This window comes from Oncorhynchus tshawytscha, linkage group LG12 (assembly GCF_018296145.1).
Source record: "Oncorhynchus tshawytscha isolate Ot180627B linkage group LG12, Otsh_v2.0, whole genome shotgun sequence".
Lineage (NCBI taxonomy): Eukaryota > Metazoa > Chordata > Actinopteri > Salmoniformes > Salmonidae > Oncorhynchus > Oncorhynchus tshawytscha.
In genome coordinates, this window is record NC_056440.1 from 21,127,475 (window position 1) to 21,143,878 (window position 16,404).

At 46.3% G+C, this 16,404-nt stretch overlaps 2 protein-coding genes across 8 annotated transcripts in view; both read right to left on the reverse strand.

Moving 5' to 3' along the window:
• Positions 1-834: 834 nt before the first annotated feature.
• Positions 835-9,888, reverse strand: LOC112262695 (AP-3 complex subunit mu-2-like). 5 transcript variants are annotated; one of them, XR_006084808.1, is made up of 10 exons: positions 9,541-9,888; positions 9,030-9,314; positions 8,626-8,797; positions 8,175-8,312; positions 7,953-8,038; positions 7,280-7,413; positions 6,453-6,660; positions 4,454-4,598; positions 1,623-4,038; positions 835-1,592 (listed from the first exon to the last, which is right to left on the reverse strand). XR_006084808.1 is itself a non-coding variant. In XM_024438390.2 (9 exons), exons 2-9 carry the CDS (start codon positions 9,300-9,302, stop codon positions 3,938-3,940), a joined length of 1,257 nt encoding a protein of 418 aa, XP_024294158.1. In that variant the 5' UTR covers positions 9,303-9,314; positions 9,791-9,888; the 3' UTR covers positions 835-3,937. The 5 variants fall into 5 exon arrangements, 3 of the variants coding, with proteins under 3 accessions (XP_024294158.1, XP_024294157.1, XP_024294156.1); XR_006084809.1 differs by having other exon boundaries at positions 835-1,502; positions 1,563-4,038; XM_024438390.2 differs by having other exon boundaries at positions 835-4,038; positions 9,791-9,888.
• Positions 9,889-10,750: 862 nt separating this feature from the next.
• kat6a (K(lysine) acetyltransferase 6A) overlaps positions 10,751-16,404 on the reverse strand; it is a 54,434-nt gene continuing 48,780 nt past the window's right edge. For all 3 annotated transcript variants that reach the window (XM_024438392.2, XM_024438391.2, XM_024438393.2), the window contains exon 17: positions 10,751-16,297. In XM_024438392.2, coding sequence (XP_024294160.1) covers positions 12,993-16,297 — 3,305 coding nt within the window. In that variant the 3' untranslated portion in view covers positions 10,751-12,992. The remainder of the gene's footprint in view (positions 16,298-16,404) is intronic.

A 16,404-nucleotide genomic window follows, 5' to 3' on the forward strand; every position in this document is an offset into this window, starting at 1 on the left:
CCCTTCCGACTGTAGGCTATCCAGTATAAAACAATCCACAGCTTTTTTTTATGATCCTTTGAGGCCAAATCATGCTGTATGGGGTAGTAGCCTATTTCGAATGATTTATATATATTTCTATATAGACAGGACTAAGCTAATTAGGCTATATAATTTTGGCAATTTACTTTAGGAAAAGCCTTATGGACACGCTGCCTATTGCTTTTAATGTGCAATAAACACAACCAGTCGTGATGTTTTCACCTGATTGTCAAACAAGTACTTAAACAGAGCCGCTCCTGTAGGCTACCTGCGCGTATTCGTTCACTCACAAAATAATTTCAGCATTCAGACCCCAACAGTGCACTGTTCACCCACAATTCGATGAATGGAAAGAGACATCAGTTACAAAACACCTACGTGTAGTGTAATGAAATTCTGAGATTGTCATTAGGTCTACACTTGTAGCCTGTATTGATGCATCCACTGTTGTTCACGAGCGCCTCCGTGTCAGCCACTCTTCCCCGCCTTGACAAAATGTAAGTGTTATAAAACCACAACGCAATTTGGAGCGTATACCACTCCGCTTCCGGTCAATTCACTAATTTGTCATGCTGCTATGTTAAATAATGGTGCAATAGCCTACATTTGTTTGGGCATGTTGTATTAATCGTGATAGGCTCGCGTTTTACCGGTACGGCATACCCCCACTATTTATATAACCTGGATGCAGTACCTGACCATACCGCCTTACTTTAACTCCTGAGCCTATGAAACAGACCCCATAACATTCGTTTCCCATTTTTGACGATACTTTACTTCAAGATCATTGTATTGAAATTATGTGAAACTAAAAAGGATGGCATGAACCTTTAATCAAACCTCACATACATCATCATAAATGGGCTCTTATAATACTCAATATGATTTTTAGACAGAAATGTGTTTGTTGTTACAAACATGTAGACAAATTAGGTTATTTTAGTTGGTACAACCACTACATTGATTTGTGATGTCCTGGTATCTATCAGAGGGGAACACAATGGACTGGATAATTCAACGTATATCATATCACTTCTTAATTCTTTAATGTCATAGCATTGTAAAACTAAATTTGAATTCATTTGACAAACAAAACAAACAAAAGCTGTAAACCCAAACCTTGAACATTCTTGATAGGGAAACCCAACCAACCGTGTCATCAAACTGCAGTATGGAGAACTTATAGAAAACATACCTACACGGAGGAAAGCCAGGCCACTGTGAGTAACAGCTTCAATAACATCAATGGGGGGCAGCATGTTTCATGTTATTGGTCTTCATGATGCTCAAGCCTCTATAGAATTCACTATAGAGTAATAAAGATACATTTGAGCTGCATGATATGAGCTGGGTTATTCAGCATGCGATTTGGTGCTCGTATCAGGATTATATCATTGTTGAATAAATAATACTTTTAAAAAGGCCATCGGGATGGATTAAGGTGGATAAAACATCAGGTAGGCAACAGCAAGGTGCTCGACCTGACGCCTTACAACAGCAAGGTGCTCGACCTGACGCCTTACAACAGCAAGGTGCTCGACCTGACGCCTTACAACAGCAAGGTGCTCGACCTGACGCCTTACAACAGCAAGGTGCTCGACCTGACGCCTTACATGATATAGAAAAAGAGCGAAAAACAGTAACATACTGTGTCAACCTCATCCTACAAACCACTAGATTGGATTTGAGAATGACATGGTTATGCCTACAGTATTAACTGTTGACAGAACAATAGGCATGGTAGTGAATGAGTCAGGCGGAGGAATTTCATGTTGCATTCTCAAACTCCAGCGCGTGACTCCAGAGTTGATAACAGAGAGACACAGAAATGCATTTGGTTTGGAGGACCGAAGAGAGAAGTTCAGAAAACAGGGAGCATTGGAATAAGTAAAGGGAGAAAGTAGCAAGGGAATACAGAATTTAGAATAACATGTAATATAGGTAGAGCCAGGAACTTATCCAGTCCTGGCCATGTGACCTGACCAGAAGAAACTCTGGGATCCCACTAGATAACACAACCACAAAGTCAGATTCTACAGCCTCAGTCAAAATTGATGGAAAAATATATATATTTGGTCTTACTTTAAGGTTAGGGTAAAATCAGATTTTAAGAAGATTAATTGTAGAAATGGGCAGGGCTTAGCCATCATTTCTATTTTGCCCTGTTTATCAAGTGTCGGAAAAAACTTGTTAATAATCAACTGACTGGCTTTCTTGATGTCTATAGTATTCTCTATGGTATGCAATCTGGTTTCCGCTCAGATTATGGATGTGTCTCTGCAACCTTAAAGGTCCTCAAAGCTTTCTTAGTGTCCAACTTGCTTTCACTACCCTTAACCTTCTTCTGAACACCTCCAAAACAAAGGTCATGTGGTTTGGTAAGACGAATGCCCCTCTTCCCAAAGGTGTTATTACTACCGCTGAGGGTTTAGAGCTTGAGGTAGTCACCTCATACAAGTACTTGGGAGTATGTCTAGACAGTGCAGTCCTTAACTCAGCACATATCAAAGCTGCAGGCTAAAGTTAAATCTAGACTTGGTTTCCTCTATCGTAATCGCTCCTCTTTCACTCCAGCTGCCAAACTAACCCTGATTCAGATGACCATCCTACCCATGCTAGATTACAAGAAACGTTTTTATAGATCGGCAGGTAAGGGTGCTCTCGAGCGACTAGATGTTCTTTACCATTCGGCCGTCAGATTTGCCACCAATGCTCCTTTATAGGACACATCACTACACTCTATACTCCTTTGTAAACTGGTCATCTCTGTATACCCGTCGCAAGACCCCATGGTTGATGATTATTTATATAACTCGCTTAGGCGTCTCTCCCACCTATCTCAGATGTCTACTGCAGCCCTCATCCTCCACATACAACACCCATTCTGCCAGTCACATTCTGTTAAAGGTCCCCAAAGCACACACTTTCCTGGATCGCTCCTCTTTTCAGTTCGCTGCAGCTAGCGACTGGAACAAGCTGCAACACTCAAAACTGGACAGTTTATCTCAGTCTCTTCATTCAAAGACTCAATCATGGACACTCTTACTGACAGTTGTGGCTGCTTTGTGTGATGTATTGTTGTCTCTACCTTCTTGACCTTTGTGCTGTTGACTTTGCCAAATGTTTGTACCATGTTTTTGTGCTGCTACCATGTTGTGTTGCTGTCATGTTGTCATGTTTTGCTGTTATGTTGTTGTTTTAGGTCTCTTTTTATGTAGTGTTGAGTCCCTCTTGTAGTGATGTGTGTTTTGTCCTATATTTATATTGTATTATTTTTTTAAATCCCAGGCCCGTCCCCGCAGGAAGCCTTTTGTCTTTTGGTAGGCCGTCATTGTAAATAAGAATTTGTTCTTAACTGACTTGCATAGTTAAATAAAGGTACATTTTTTAAAATAAACTCAATAATCATGACAGTGTGGCTGTGTTAACTCGAATTGACCCAAACTCTGGGCCGTTGATTATAAGGAATGGATGGGAGCATGAGAAGAAAAGTAGTAGCAGTAGAAGCACACAAACCATTTTGCCTGCTATTCTCACTCACAAAAGGAACTCAAAGGGTAGCAAAGAGAAACCAGAAATGACACAGAGAGACCAATTCCAGGCTTTAGCTTACTAAAAATGCTGTAGACACATTGAGACGGATAGTCTCTTATCGCCACCTATTTGACTGTGCAAACAACTCCATTAAATATGCTTTTGTGTGTCGTGTCACACATTCTGTGGTAGCTAGTTCAGTTAGACAGCAGAGCCCACAGTTTGTGTGGATAAATCCTGAAATGCATTTACACAGGGAATGTACCATTGCCACTCCCTTCCCTATATTTTCTGTATTTATTCCCCACCATCGGAAACCTCCCCCTCTCTCTTTTACAGTAGTAGTATTGGTGCAGAGGCCAGAGAGCGGAGAGCCGAGCCTCTATGTCCGCACCTGGAATTTGCCGGCCTTGGTCATGTACTTGATGCCTTTGAATGGTTTGTATTTCTCCCCGTACATATCCAACCGATTCACCTTCAGTCCTGGAGAAGAACAAGTCAATTAAAAGAGAGAAGGTGTCACATTGTTATTTAATATGTATTCTGCAGAAAGTCATAAATTATTGATTTGGCCATTGCAAGAAAAGTAGCACACATCCCTTTTGGAAACAGATGCAAACCTCTGTGGGGATCCGATAGAGCAAATACAAATAGAGTATCTTGTCTCCATCTAGTGGTAGAAGGTGTCACTGTGAATAAACTGTGTGGATGTCATGTGGCTAACTAATATAGAGTTAGTAGATACAATATTAATATATTATCTAGGGTTAGATATTTCTTTCATCACAAAATTATTATGGTTAAGAATATGGGTAAAGTTAACTAATACTAGTTCAGCGGCTAAAGAGCAACTGCTACTCTAGAGTGTAATAACCAATTCTGATAAGGTGCTTTTAACCTGAAAGGGCCGACTGTTGGATCTTGAACTGGATGTTGATGGTGGGGTTCTCGTCTGGCTTGGAGGCCCCTGCCTGCAGGCTCATAGAGCCCTTTAGACTAGGCAGCTTCTGAGGGTTGATTTTACCCACATCCCATGATAAGAGCTGCAAAGGGACAACACAGCAGCCTTCCACTGTTATTCCCACACAGGCAGAAGGGTATTGTTTTGAACGCAAACAGGTGGGTGCGAGGAGGAATTAACCAATTAATTAAATGTAACATTATACAGTCATTCGGAAAGTATTCAGGCCCCTTGACTGTTCACATTTTGTTACGTTATAGCCTTATTCTAAAAAAAAAAATCCCTCATCATTTATACACAATACTCCATAAAGACAAGGGATAAACAGGTTTAGAAATGTTTGCTAATTCATTAAAAATATCACATTTACATACGTATTCAGACCCTTTACTCAGTACTTTGTTGAAGCACCTTTGGCAGCGATTACAGCCTCGCGTCTTCTTGGGTATGACCCTACAAGCTTGGCACACCTGTATTTGGGGAGTTTCTCCCATTCTTCTCTTCAGATCCTCTCAAACCCTGTCAGGTTGGATGGGGAACGTCGCTGCACAACTACTTTCAGGTCTCTCCAGAGATGTTTGATCAGGTTCACATCCGGGCTCTGGCTGGACCACTCAAGGACATTGAGACTTGTCCCGAAGCCACTCCTGGCATTGTCTTGGCTTTGTGCTGAGGGTCATTGTCCTGTTGGAAGGTGAACCTTCACCCGAGTCTGAGGTCCTGTGTGCTCTGGAGCAGGTTTTCATCAAGGATCTCTCTGTGCTTTGCTCCGTTTATCTTTCTCTCAATCCTGACTAATCTCCCAGTCCCTGCAGCCGAAAAACATCCACACAGCATGATGCTGCCACCACCATGCTTCACCATAGGGATGGTGCCAGGTTTCCTCCAAACATGACACTTGGCATTCAGGCCAAAGAGTTCAATCTTGGTTTCATCAGAACAGAGAATCTGGTTTCTTATGGTCTGTGAGTCATTTAGGTGCCTTTTGGCAAACTCCAAGCAGGCTGTCATGTGCCTTTTACTGAGGAGTGACTTCTGTCTGGCCTATCTACCATAAAGACCCGTTTAAGTCTCAAGGCCATCAGACTGTTAAACAGCCACCCCTAACATTGAGTGGCTGCTGCCAACATACTGACTTTATCCCTTTACACTTGTGTGTATACGGTAGTAGTTGTGGAATTGTTAGGTTAGATTACTCGTTGGTTATTACTGCATTGTCGGAACTAGAAGCACAAGCATTTCGCTACACTCGCATTAACATTTGCTAACCATGTGTATGTGACAAATACATTTGATTGGTGGAGAGCTGCAGAGATGAGAGAACCTTCCAGAAGGATAACCATCTCCACAGAGGAACTCTGGAGCTCTGTCAGAGTGACCATGAGGTTCTTGGTCACCTTCCTTGGTTTTTGCTCTGACATGCACTGTCAACTTTGGGACCTTATATAGACAGGTGTGTGCCTTTCCAAATCATATCCAATCAATTGAATTTACCACAGGTTGACTCCAAGATGTAGAAACATCTCAAGGATGATTAATGGAAACAGGATGCACCGGAGCTCAATTTCGAGTCTCATAGCAAAGGGTCTGAATACTAATGTAAATAAGGTATTTCTGTTTGTATGTATTTGCAAAAATTTAGAAAAACCCGTTTTCGCTTGTCGTTATGGGGTATTGTGTGTAGATTGATGACAATTTGTATTTAATCCATTTTAGATTAAGGCTGTAACGTAACAAAACGTGGGGGAAAAAAATCAAGGGGTCTGAATACTTTCCAAATGTACTGTATACCCTTTTGTATGTTTACAACAGACACTAAACCTGTCAGGTAAATCCATGTCTGCATACACACACGCAGACTGTCACTCGCTTTCTCTCACACACACACACACACACACACACACACACACACACACACCTTTTCCCACCACCTTACCTTAGTGACAGGGTCGAAGTTGTATGTCCCCTGGGAGGGGTTGAGGTTGGTGTTGAGGACTCCTCTGGGTAGCTGGCTGCTGATTAGAACAGCCTCTAACCCCTTCCCCATGGTCTGCTTGGGGCCCAGGGTCAGCTCAAAGCGGCCCTGAGAACTACCCTCCCTAAACGTGATGTTGTGCTTGACGTACACTGGGATGGCCACCAGACTGAGGGGTAGACACACAGAGTGTCAGAAAAACACAGGTAGGACGGGCACAGAGACAAACAGCACACTGAACACAAAGTGTGCAAGTAAGTGAATAATACTGAAAGAACAAGTGCATTCTTTTCTGCACAGATGGCAGTTTGTTACAACTTTTAAACATGAAACTTCAAACATAAAATGTGGATATATAATGTAAACATTAAGAGCATTACCATTCTGGCATTGCTGTAAAATATTGTTTCTGGGTTTTCCCAAGCCAAACCACAAGTGAATAATGATCCAATCTATACCAATAGATGTCCGCAACACTATACTATTGTACTTACATCTAATGCTTTGCCAAAAACATCAATTTAATAATTCATGTAACGTTAAACAAAACACAGGACTTCATCTAGCTAACATTTTACAACAACTCGAGTTTTAGTTTGAGCCCCAACTACAATGTCAATTTTGAAATACCTTGTTGACCTTAATGGGTGGAGACTGAATTAAGACAATGAAAAGAAAAAGCAAACATTCAGATACGGTGTGTGTGTGTGTGTGTGTGTGTTATGCCTTGAGCACATAACATGATGTTTAGTCTGGCTTTGCAGAGGTAAAAAGAGCGCAGTACTGACTTCTGGCAGCTGACGTGATAGGAGAGCAGCCGGAAGTTTCCGTCTGGGGGGATAAAGGAGAGGATCCTCTCAGCTTCCCAGCGCTTGAACCTCACACACGGGTGGAAGCTCACATCATCTAGCAGACGAGGGTTCTGAGACAGGATCAGACAGGTGTATCAAGATAGAGAGGGAGGGGGGGGAACAGACAGGACCATTTTGACAGTTATTCAGTACAATAGTTAAAAATATGGTTTCAAGACAGAAGAGAAACAGACAGGAAGTCTACAGTTACACAACACAGGTCAAAAACATTACAAACATGAATTATTTCATAAGGAGAGGAAGAGAGGGAAAGGTTATTTGCTAAGGACAAGAGTGGATATAAACTACTGGGGCTAGAGCACGAGTGGGCAAACTACGGATCTGGCCCGCAAGACCATTCAATGGGTTAAAAAACAAACACGCCAGGCTACTCTTGAACATCTAAAAGGAGATAAAGTATGTAGAAATTATAATGGACATATATTTTCAAATAACTGCCCTTTTTCTTGAACTTAAATTGCTTTTGACAAAACAAACAGGTTTGGGGGAAAAAATCTGTGCAGCCATCCGCTGAATTTTGAAACCCCGATGTGGCCCTCGAGCCAATATTATTGCCTACCCCTGAACTGGAGAGAGAGAGAGGACCCACCATGAACGAGAGAGTGAGGTCAGGCATGCCTGTTAGTTTCACACAGGCATCAATCACCCCCTGGATCTCTGCTGTGATAGTGGAGCCTAACAGTGTGTGAGAGAAACATGGAGAGAGATGGAGAAAGAGTCAATCAGAATGTCAAGATCTGTGTTTCTGTTGTTTTTAATGGGTCAGGTCAGGTTTAGCTGACAGCATGATGGGGCAGTGGGCCAACTATACCTGATTTATCAATGATGGCATCAATCTCCTCCACTACATCAAAATAGGCCTCGTTGTTGGTATACTTGACTCCAGTGCGTCGCCATGGCACTACAGACAACTGTCCAGTAGGGAGCTGCTCCCCTACATTGGTGCTGCCTACAGACAACAGAACAGTCAAATATGACACAAACATGATGTACACATTCAGATAGTTGTGTACAGTGACATGGGTCTAAATGAAAAGTTAAAAAACATACAGTATTATTTCCAATGCTGCCAATAATATGTAAATAATTATGAATAATTAAGAAATAATGTAAATAATGATGAACACATATGTCATGACTAAGGGCCTGTTTTTCATGGTCAGGTTATGTGGTATAATACTATGAGGTTGAGGTTTTTAATGGTCAGGAAAAAGTGATGACATAGTGACTGTGTAGAGGCAGACATGGTCATCTTCAGGCACCTGTGATGGTGTTGACCACTGTGCGCAGGATGGTGGGTGGCTTGATGAGCTCTTTGAGGATGTTGGACTCTGTGGCCAGGGGGAAGCCATTGTCCAGCATCTCTTCTAGCAGCTCATATACTACCACCACATTGTCCTTGATCGCTGCCTCTGTGCACACTCCAAAATAGTCCTAATAACAGGGAGGGATGAGTATATTCTGATCAATGACTTACGACTTCCTTTAAAAAGTAAAAACACTTGTAACTTAACAATAAGACAATCAGTAACTCAGAGAGAGTGACCAGTTCTAAGACTCTAGCCTGCTGGACAGATTACATTGCAAGGTAGACCTAGGTGGTGGTGATGAAGAGCCTGAACAAGTACAAGTGAAAGGATGAAAAGTTAGTATACCAAGTACAAACCTGGAATGTATCAACTACCCTGTGTAGGAACTCTATGACAAAGAGCGGCGGCACCTCGCTCTGGATGACCGCCACAAAGTAGATGCGGTGCCTGAGGACGCTGATGAGGTAGTGGTGGGGGGTCGGGATGACGGGGGGCACATTCTCCGGCTCACTGGCGCGCTCTTGCGCCTCGAAGAAGTAGTCGCACACGGAGCGGCTCACAACGCTCTTCCAGTGTTTCTCCAGGAAAATGTCCCCGGAGGAATTCACGAGGAACAGGCTGTGGATCATTTTGGCTGGAAGCTGAGATAGGAAAATAAGAATTTAGCCACTCTAAAACGGTTTTAGCTATACCATCCCATGCAGTTGGAATAAAGTCTGAGTTACGCCGCGCTTGTGGTACCTTCAATAAATATAGACATACATATATGAGCAGTGACAATGTTTCATGTTGAGTGACACGATTTCATTAAATATTCGGTCCTGATATCAGGTTCCGCAGTGGGCGGCCATGCTACGGGTAGGTTACCTGCATGCACACGAACCTGTGCAGTAATAAGATGAGTCGACGGTAATATGGTATTTTACTGGAAGACGGGCCTGCATCTGTATCCCTACAACATCCGTGATTCAGACCCTCCTCCCGCCACACACAGTTGTCTTGTGACAGCAGGCGATCCCGTCATTCAGCGATGGTGAATACCGAGAACGGAATTAATCATGCATTGCTGTCAATATTTTACTGCTATTCCGTCTGTTTAGAAAGTGTAATTACATACCAAAGACAATCTATTGGTGTTTTCCTCTCGCCTTCACCTTTTCTCAATGAAAGATTAGAAAATGCCTTCGCTTCTTCTCCGTTAGCTGGAACGGAATGAGGAAGCTGACACCAGAGAGGACCAATCGGAGACGAGAAACAGCAAGAATTGCCCGCCTCTTCCAAATAGTGATTGGTCCAAAGTGCGGAAGTTTCTTAACATCAGACTCGGAAGTCGATTGTAATTGGACAGCGCCTATTAAACGCCAGATGAACACGCACCTTGATTGGCTCACCAAAACGGTGTGTCTGACATTTTGTGTCAAGACATCGTCCACGGATCGTATCAGATTTCATCTTGTGGATACATTTTGTTGATACATTCTATTCATGAGAAATGCAATTTTAAATGGTCCTCTGTAGCTCAGTTGGTAGAGCATGGTGTTTGCGACGCCAGGATAGTATTATATTTTTGTATTTTAAAATAGCGAAGGCTTCTTGAATATGCTACACATAATAGGCCACTAATGTGATACATATGTGCAATAGAGATAATAGGCCAACTGTTAAATCAGTATATCATCTGACCCTTTGACAGTTCCCTATTGTGATTCTGTAAATGATAAATAGGATAATAGAATCGATCACTCTGGCTTATATTGAAGATGTGGCAGGTGTCTTGACAAGTAGAAAGCTGTTGATGGGGATGATGGTACATTTTCTTCATAGGGTTCCTTTGAATGGAATGTCTGACTTTTTGCAGTCACCGATGAGCCTTTGATCCACTCTTCTGTGCACTGGATCTTATATGAGCCCGCTTCGCATAGCAATATTTACAGGCTTTTTATCTGCAAAGAAGCACAAATAATGTAAGCAAGCAACATTAGTTTCTAAATAAAGAAACTATTATCATTGCCAAGGAGCAATTATTAGAATTGGTAGGAGTCAGAACAATAGAGCCAAGAAATACCATGACAACATAAATGGCTCAACATAATTTATTTTTGTTTTATGTTAAAATGTACAGAGTTCTTTGAAAGTACTTGCTAAGAAAGAAAAAACTAATAAATGGAAATACATACAGGGACTAAGTAGAGAGATCCGAGGCAGCCGGGCGCTATCAACCTTCACAAGGCACCCAGCCAGCCCCATTCCTCTCTATATCTTGCGCTCTCTCTTAGCTTACAACGCACCATGTACAATTACAAAGGATACAAAAAGGGAAGCGATATAAACAGACAAATATACTGAGCTCATTTTTACATGCCTCTTAAATGTAAAGAAGTCGTCCTATTCACACACAAATAATCCAAACAAAAGAACAGCTAAGTGACCTTTAGATATTTGTTTTTTCCTTTTGTTTTAAAATAGCATTAATATACTACACAAAGATAGAAAACTCTAGAGATGAGTGGAATGGAGAGGTTAAAGGCATCTTAAATTCACTAAAAGTGAGTGGTATTTTTTTTTTTTTTGAATTTCTTTATAATATTACCTCAAGAGTCAAGCTAAAAAATATGTATTGTTTTTGTTCCTGAAACAGAAGTGAAAAAAATGACAGTACCAATATCAACGTCAGAATTTCTTTATATTATAGAAAAAACATTCTCTACAATAGGTTCTAAAGTCAAAAAGAGTCAGCTTGTGTCATAAAAGAAAGCTGCCCAGTCTGATAAAATTCAGAGAAAATAAAACAAACAAACAAAAAACAATACACACAAATAATATATGAAACGTCAGGTCTGTAAGAAAAGTATCCTCATTTTGACTTTGAATACTGGAACACTGAGACAACTGGGTAAATTCTTAACCCACCCTCCCCATCCTAACACGGTAACCATCCAGATGTTTGCGTGTGTGGTGGGCGTACACAATGCACAGTATTTGGCATTGGCCACCTCTCTAGATGCTGATGGTCCATAGAGCTCAGACATCTCTACTAGTCAATGGGAGTGCACGTTAGACTTGCACAGATTAACTGGTTAACAGAAAACACCCTTCAGAGAGGATGCCTGTCACTAACACTTAACAAAGCAGCTCAGCTGATTTCCAACAGCGGATGTTCCTTAAAGCAGTGAGTTTGACCTCAAATCTCTGTGTATTTATTTATTCAATGGAAGGTAAACTGCATGGGGCTGACAAATGTACACCATCAATGGCCAAATAGCCTTCTATGGAGTGTGATGAAAAACTTGTGAATGCTGCAATGGGAGACTGGTGGACTGTGCTGTGAATCAACAGGAAGTACCAGAACATTTACACCTAATCATTTCAGAACAAACAGCTACAGCATCCTGTGGGTGATGCTGAGATTACTACTGGTTTATTTATGGACTGACTAATGGACCCCTCGTCTCTGCTCCATCACTGTATTCCACTGTTCTGCCCTGATACACACAGTCTTGCCTGGAAGACCCTCCACACTTGTTACTCTGTTGTTCTCCAATGAGGCCCCACTTCTACTCATATCTGAGACAAATGCCACGGCTCACCGTGTGTGTGAGAATGTGCCGGAGCTAGAGGGTGAACCACCATTCCAGTATGCCACGATCAAAGCATAGACAGGTTGGACTGCACGCAAGTTCTTTTCAACAGCTGTCAAAATAAAAACAAACATTTTCAAAATAATACAATTTTAAAAAACAAGTCCATCTACAATTATAATCATAGTCTCTTTTTTAAAGGTAAGGCTTCCTATTTCAATTAAAAGATTGTGTGCATGGTTTCATATATTTAGTTAACCACTTTTTTTTCCTTTCTCAGTTTTGACAATGTAAGGTCCTCCAAAGTCCATCTTCCTCTTCCACCTCCTCCACTCTCTGCCAGGTAAACAGTGGAGAGGAGCTCTTCCGTTAGCGTAGAAACTGTGCCAGAGGAGCATGTCGTTTAGGTCTGACTAGACTAGAGCAGTCTGCCATACAGTACCAGGGGACCATTTAGCCGTGATGTATCGCCCCAGCTCTGCCAGCTCACTCCCTACACAGCCAGCTTGGGGGGGAAATGTGTCCAACTGAATGGAACAAAATGACAACATACAAAACAGAAAAACATAGTCCTCCCTCTCTTTGCGCTCGCTCGGGCTTTGGAGAGGGTGGATACAACAGTAAGTCATTCAGTAAAGAGAGGCAGAGTCCCTCCCTCCATCAGCGAGTGTCAGGTCAGGTTGGAGAGTGTTGCTCCCATCTCCGTCTCTAGAGCTGCGGTGTTGTTCTTCGGTGCTCTGCTCATCTGCTCATGTAAGGCGACTGTTTGGGGACGCCAGCGTAGCTGTGGTGGGTGGGGCCCGTGTACATCATGTTGCCGTGGTGATTGGGCTGCATAGGCTGCTGTGGGTACCCCTGTCCCCCCATCATGCCCATCTGCATCTGCATGGGGTACTGGGTGGGCTGGTTCATGTAAGGAGGATTCCCATGGTAACCACTGTTCATCATGGGCTGTGGCATGCGGTAGCCTGCCGACATGGCGTTTAGCTGGTTCATGTTCATGGTGTTGTAGCCGGCCGGCGTGGGCATGAGGTTGGGCATCATGCCACGCTGCACAGCCAGGGTGCGGGGCGAGCCCTGCATGGCCACGGCCCCAGAGCTGCGTCCGTACAGTTGCTGCTGGTGCGGGGAGGGAGCGGGGGCCAGCTGGGCCTTGGAGCGGATGGAGATGTGGCCCTTCACCGTGGCCATTTGGCCCTGCAGCCGCTGGGTGTGGGGCGGGGGAGGCAGGCCGATGTTGCTGGAGGGCATGTTGCACTGCAGCTGCAGAGAGCCCAGGTTCATGGAGCCAGAGCTCAGTTGGGGAGGGGGGGTCATGGTGGCCTGGCCCTGGGCTAAGGGAGGGAGTGGGGAGGGGGAGAGCTGTGCCAGCCCGGGGTTAGACAGAGAAACACTGGTGGCGTAAGATGTGACAGAGGCCGAGTGAGAGTAGGGCATGGCGTGGGGGTCCATGATGGTGTTGGTGAGCTGCTGCAGCTTAGCCAGGCTGAACGTGGCCGAGGGCTGGGGGTAACCCCCTGCACCAAAGTCCTGGCCCATCCGCTCATACAGGCTGCGGCCCCCTCCCTGGGAGGCACTCTCAGGGATCTCCATGATCATAGGCGTGGAGCCAAAGCCGTTCCCCATACTGCACTGGGACAGAGGTTGCTGCTGCTGGGGCGGGTGGGGGGTTGGAGGGGCCGAGGGCGGGGGGTGGGGAGCCTGCTGCTGCTGCTGCTGAGGGGGCTGATGCTGCACCTTTTTCTGGGACTGCTGGCTGGCGCTGGGCAGCCTCTCGATCACACAGCTCTGAGGGGACTTGATGCCTTGGTGGGTGTTGGCAGATGGGGGACGGGGTGGCGGCGGGGGCGCGCTGTTGTTGCCACCATTGTTGCCTCCCGGCCCGTTATTGAGCCCTGTTCCAGTTTGTTGGATGAGACTGCAGCTGCCCATGGCGAGCTGTGATGTCACTGCGCCGCTGGAAGACGTGAGACAGGGCACCGGGACAAAGGAGCAGCTGCTGCCCTGTGAGGAGGATGTGACCGAGCTGGAGGAAGAGGAGCCCGTCGATGATGAGGAAGAGGCAGCCACAGCCACCACCGCATGGTTACTGCCGTTGTTCCCTCCCCCGTTGCCCCCGCCACCCATGGTGGAGTCGTAGCTGCTAGGATTGTCGTAGTTCTCTGTGGTGCTCTCGATGCTGCCCAGGTCGCTGAAGCCACTGTCCACCACCTGCTGGGAGTGGTCAGACACCGACGGAACGTCCATCATGGGACTGGTCTCCATGTTCTGTTGGGATGGGGCCGACAAGGAACTGGGGTGCTCAGGAGTGATCTGGGTGTACCCTCCCCCCGTTGCCCCTGTTCCCCCAGTAGGGCCTGGTGTGCCCCCTCTTTGCTGCCCCAGCCCAGATTCCATCATGCCTGCTGGGCTGTTGATGGAGCGGACTGACTGGCTGGGTAAGGGGGGCATGGGGGGGTTAGTGTGGGGCAGGGGGCTGCTGTGCTGGGAGGTTCCACACTCCTCCACCAGGGCAAGGTGGGTAGTCTCCTCCTCGGCCTCCCCGGCATGGCTGTAGCTCTGTAGGGTGCGGCAGGCGGCCAGCGTCTCTTCACAGTCCTGGTAGGCTCCGTGGGAGACCCCGTGGCTCTCTGGCTCCTCGTCCTGGGCCTCTCCCTGGGTCAGAGACTGGACCGCCTGCACCGTCTCCAGGTCCAGCTCGTTGCTGTGGTGGTGCTGACCATGGTGGGACCCGTGGTGGTGGCTCAGCTCCTCCTTGAAGGAGTCGGGGTGCTGGTGAGGGTGCTGGGGCTCCATCAGCAGCGTGACAGTCTTGTCCTCAGGGTGCAGTAGCTGCAGCTCCAGGGGCTCAGACGGGACTGAGATGGCCGTCACCGTTTCCACCGCCGCGGCCGCTGCTGCTGACTCCTCTGCCTCCCGCCGCCTTCTCTCGTCCTGTGCCGCGTCCAGTGGCCGGCACTTCACCTCCTGCAGCTCCTCCGCCTCTTCGTCCTCCTCTTCGTCCTCCTCCTGCTTGCTGACGTAGGAGTCTCTGGCCTGCACACTGCCCTGCATGTCTAAAAAACCTTCCCCGCCCTGGGGTTCTTCTTTGACGGGAGGAGAGCAGGCGGGGGAGGTAGGTTCTTCCTCGTCGTCTTCATCCTCTTCCTCAGAGTCCTGGCTCTTCCGCTTTTTGCTGTTGCTCTTGTCCTCCAGGTGTCCATCTCCTTCATCGTCTGCATCGTGGTCATCGCTGCGTCTGCTGCCTGAGCCCGGCGTGGCCGCAGTCCTTCTGCTGCTGGTGCCCAGGGTGGCACACTCTTCATCCTCCCTCTCCTCGTCTTCCTCATCCCTGTCGGCCATGACTCTGTCCGTGTCCGGTCTACTGGGCTGGGGAGCCCTGGGGCCTCCGGTAGAGGACGGAGAGAGCAGGGAACGGGACGGTGGATGGCTGAGCTTGTCCTCTACCCAGCCCCTCGCTGTCTCCTCCTCCTCTTCTGGCTCTGAGACAGTGGGCTGCTTTGGGACTGGTTGTTGTCGCAGGGCTGGGTTTTTGGGCGGTCTCCCCCGCCTCTTGGGGATTCTCTGCTCCACGGGCTTGGGAAGGTAGTCATCCTCTTCATCAGAGTCTTTGTGTTTGTCGTTGTCGGTAGCTGTGGCTCTGGAGGCCCTCTTGCATGCTCGGTCCTCTAGCTGCTGGAGGGGCTTGTCTAGCTGCTGCACCCCTCCCAGACCCAGCCTCTGTCTCTCTGCCTCCTGCCTCTCGGCCTCCTCCTGGGCCCGCTGTAGGTACCAGCTCTGGGGCTTGCGGCCTGGCTTCATCTTGATCTTGGGGGGTGGAGGGTCCCCTGAGTTGGTCTGGCTAGTGTCCCCTGCATTCGGGTTTGCCCCGCTGCCAGGGGATCTGCCCGGCCGTTTCTTCCAGTGCAGGGGCTTACGGGGCTTGCCCTTGGGCCAGCCTTTCTTCTTCTTGACGGGGGTCTCTGGGTTGGCCACCGGGGTCTCTGCTGAGACCGTGGGCTCTGGGTTCCGTAGGAAGGACGCTGGCTTCAGAACAGGAGTGGGTTCTGTACAAGAACAGAGAATGGGAGAGAAATCCATTGTTACACATGCATATCTACTCAAGCAAGTACTGTATATCAATGCCTAGCTAACATACAGCTCTGTTCCAACA

What these genes read in the sequence shown, in the direction of transcription:
- LOC112262695 (XM_024438388.2), bottom strand. An exon ending in GGGTAGTTGATACATTCCAG is followed by an intron (nt 8,798 to 9,029) that starts GTTTGTACTTGG and finishes CCCTGTTATTAG; the next exon opens with GACTATTTTGGAGTGTGCAC. An exon ending in TGCCATCATTGATAAATCAG is followed by an intron (nt 8,039 to 8,174) that starts GTATAGTTGGCC and finishes ACACACTGTTAG; the next exon opens with GCTCCACTATCACAGCAGAG.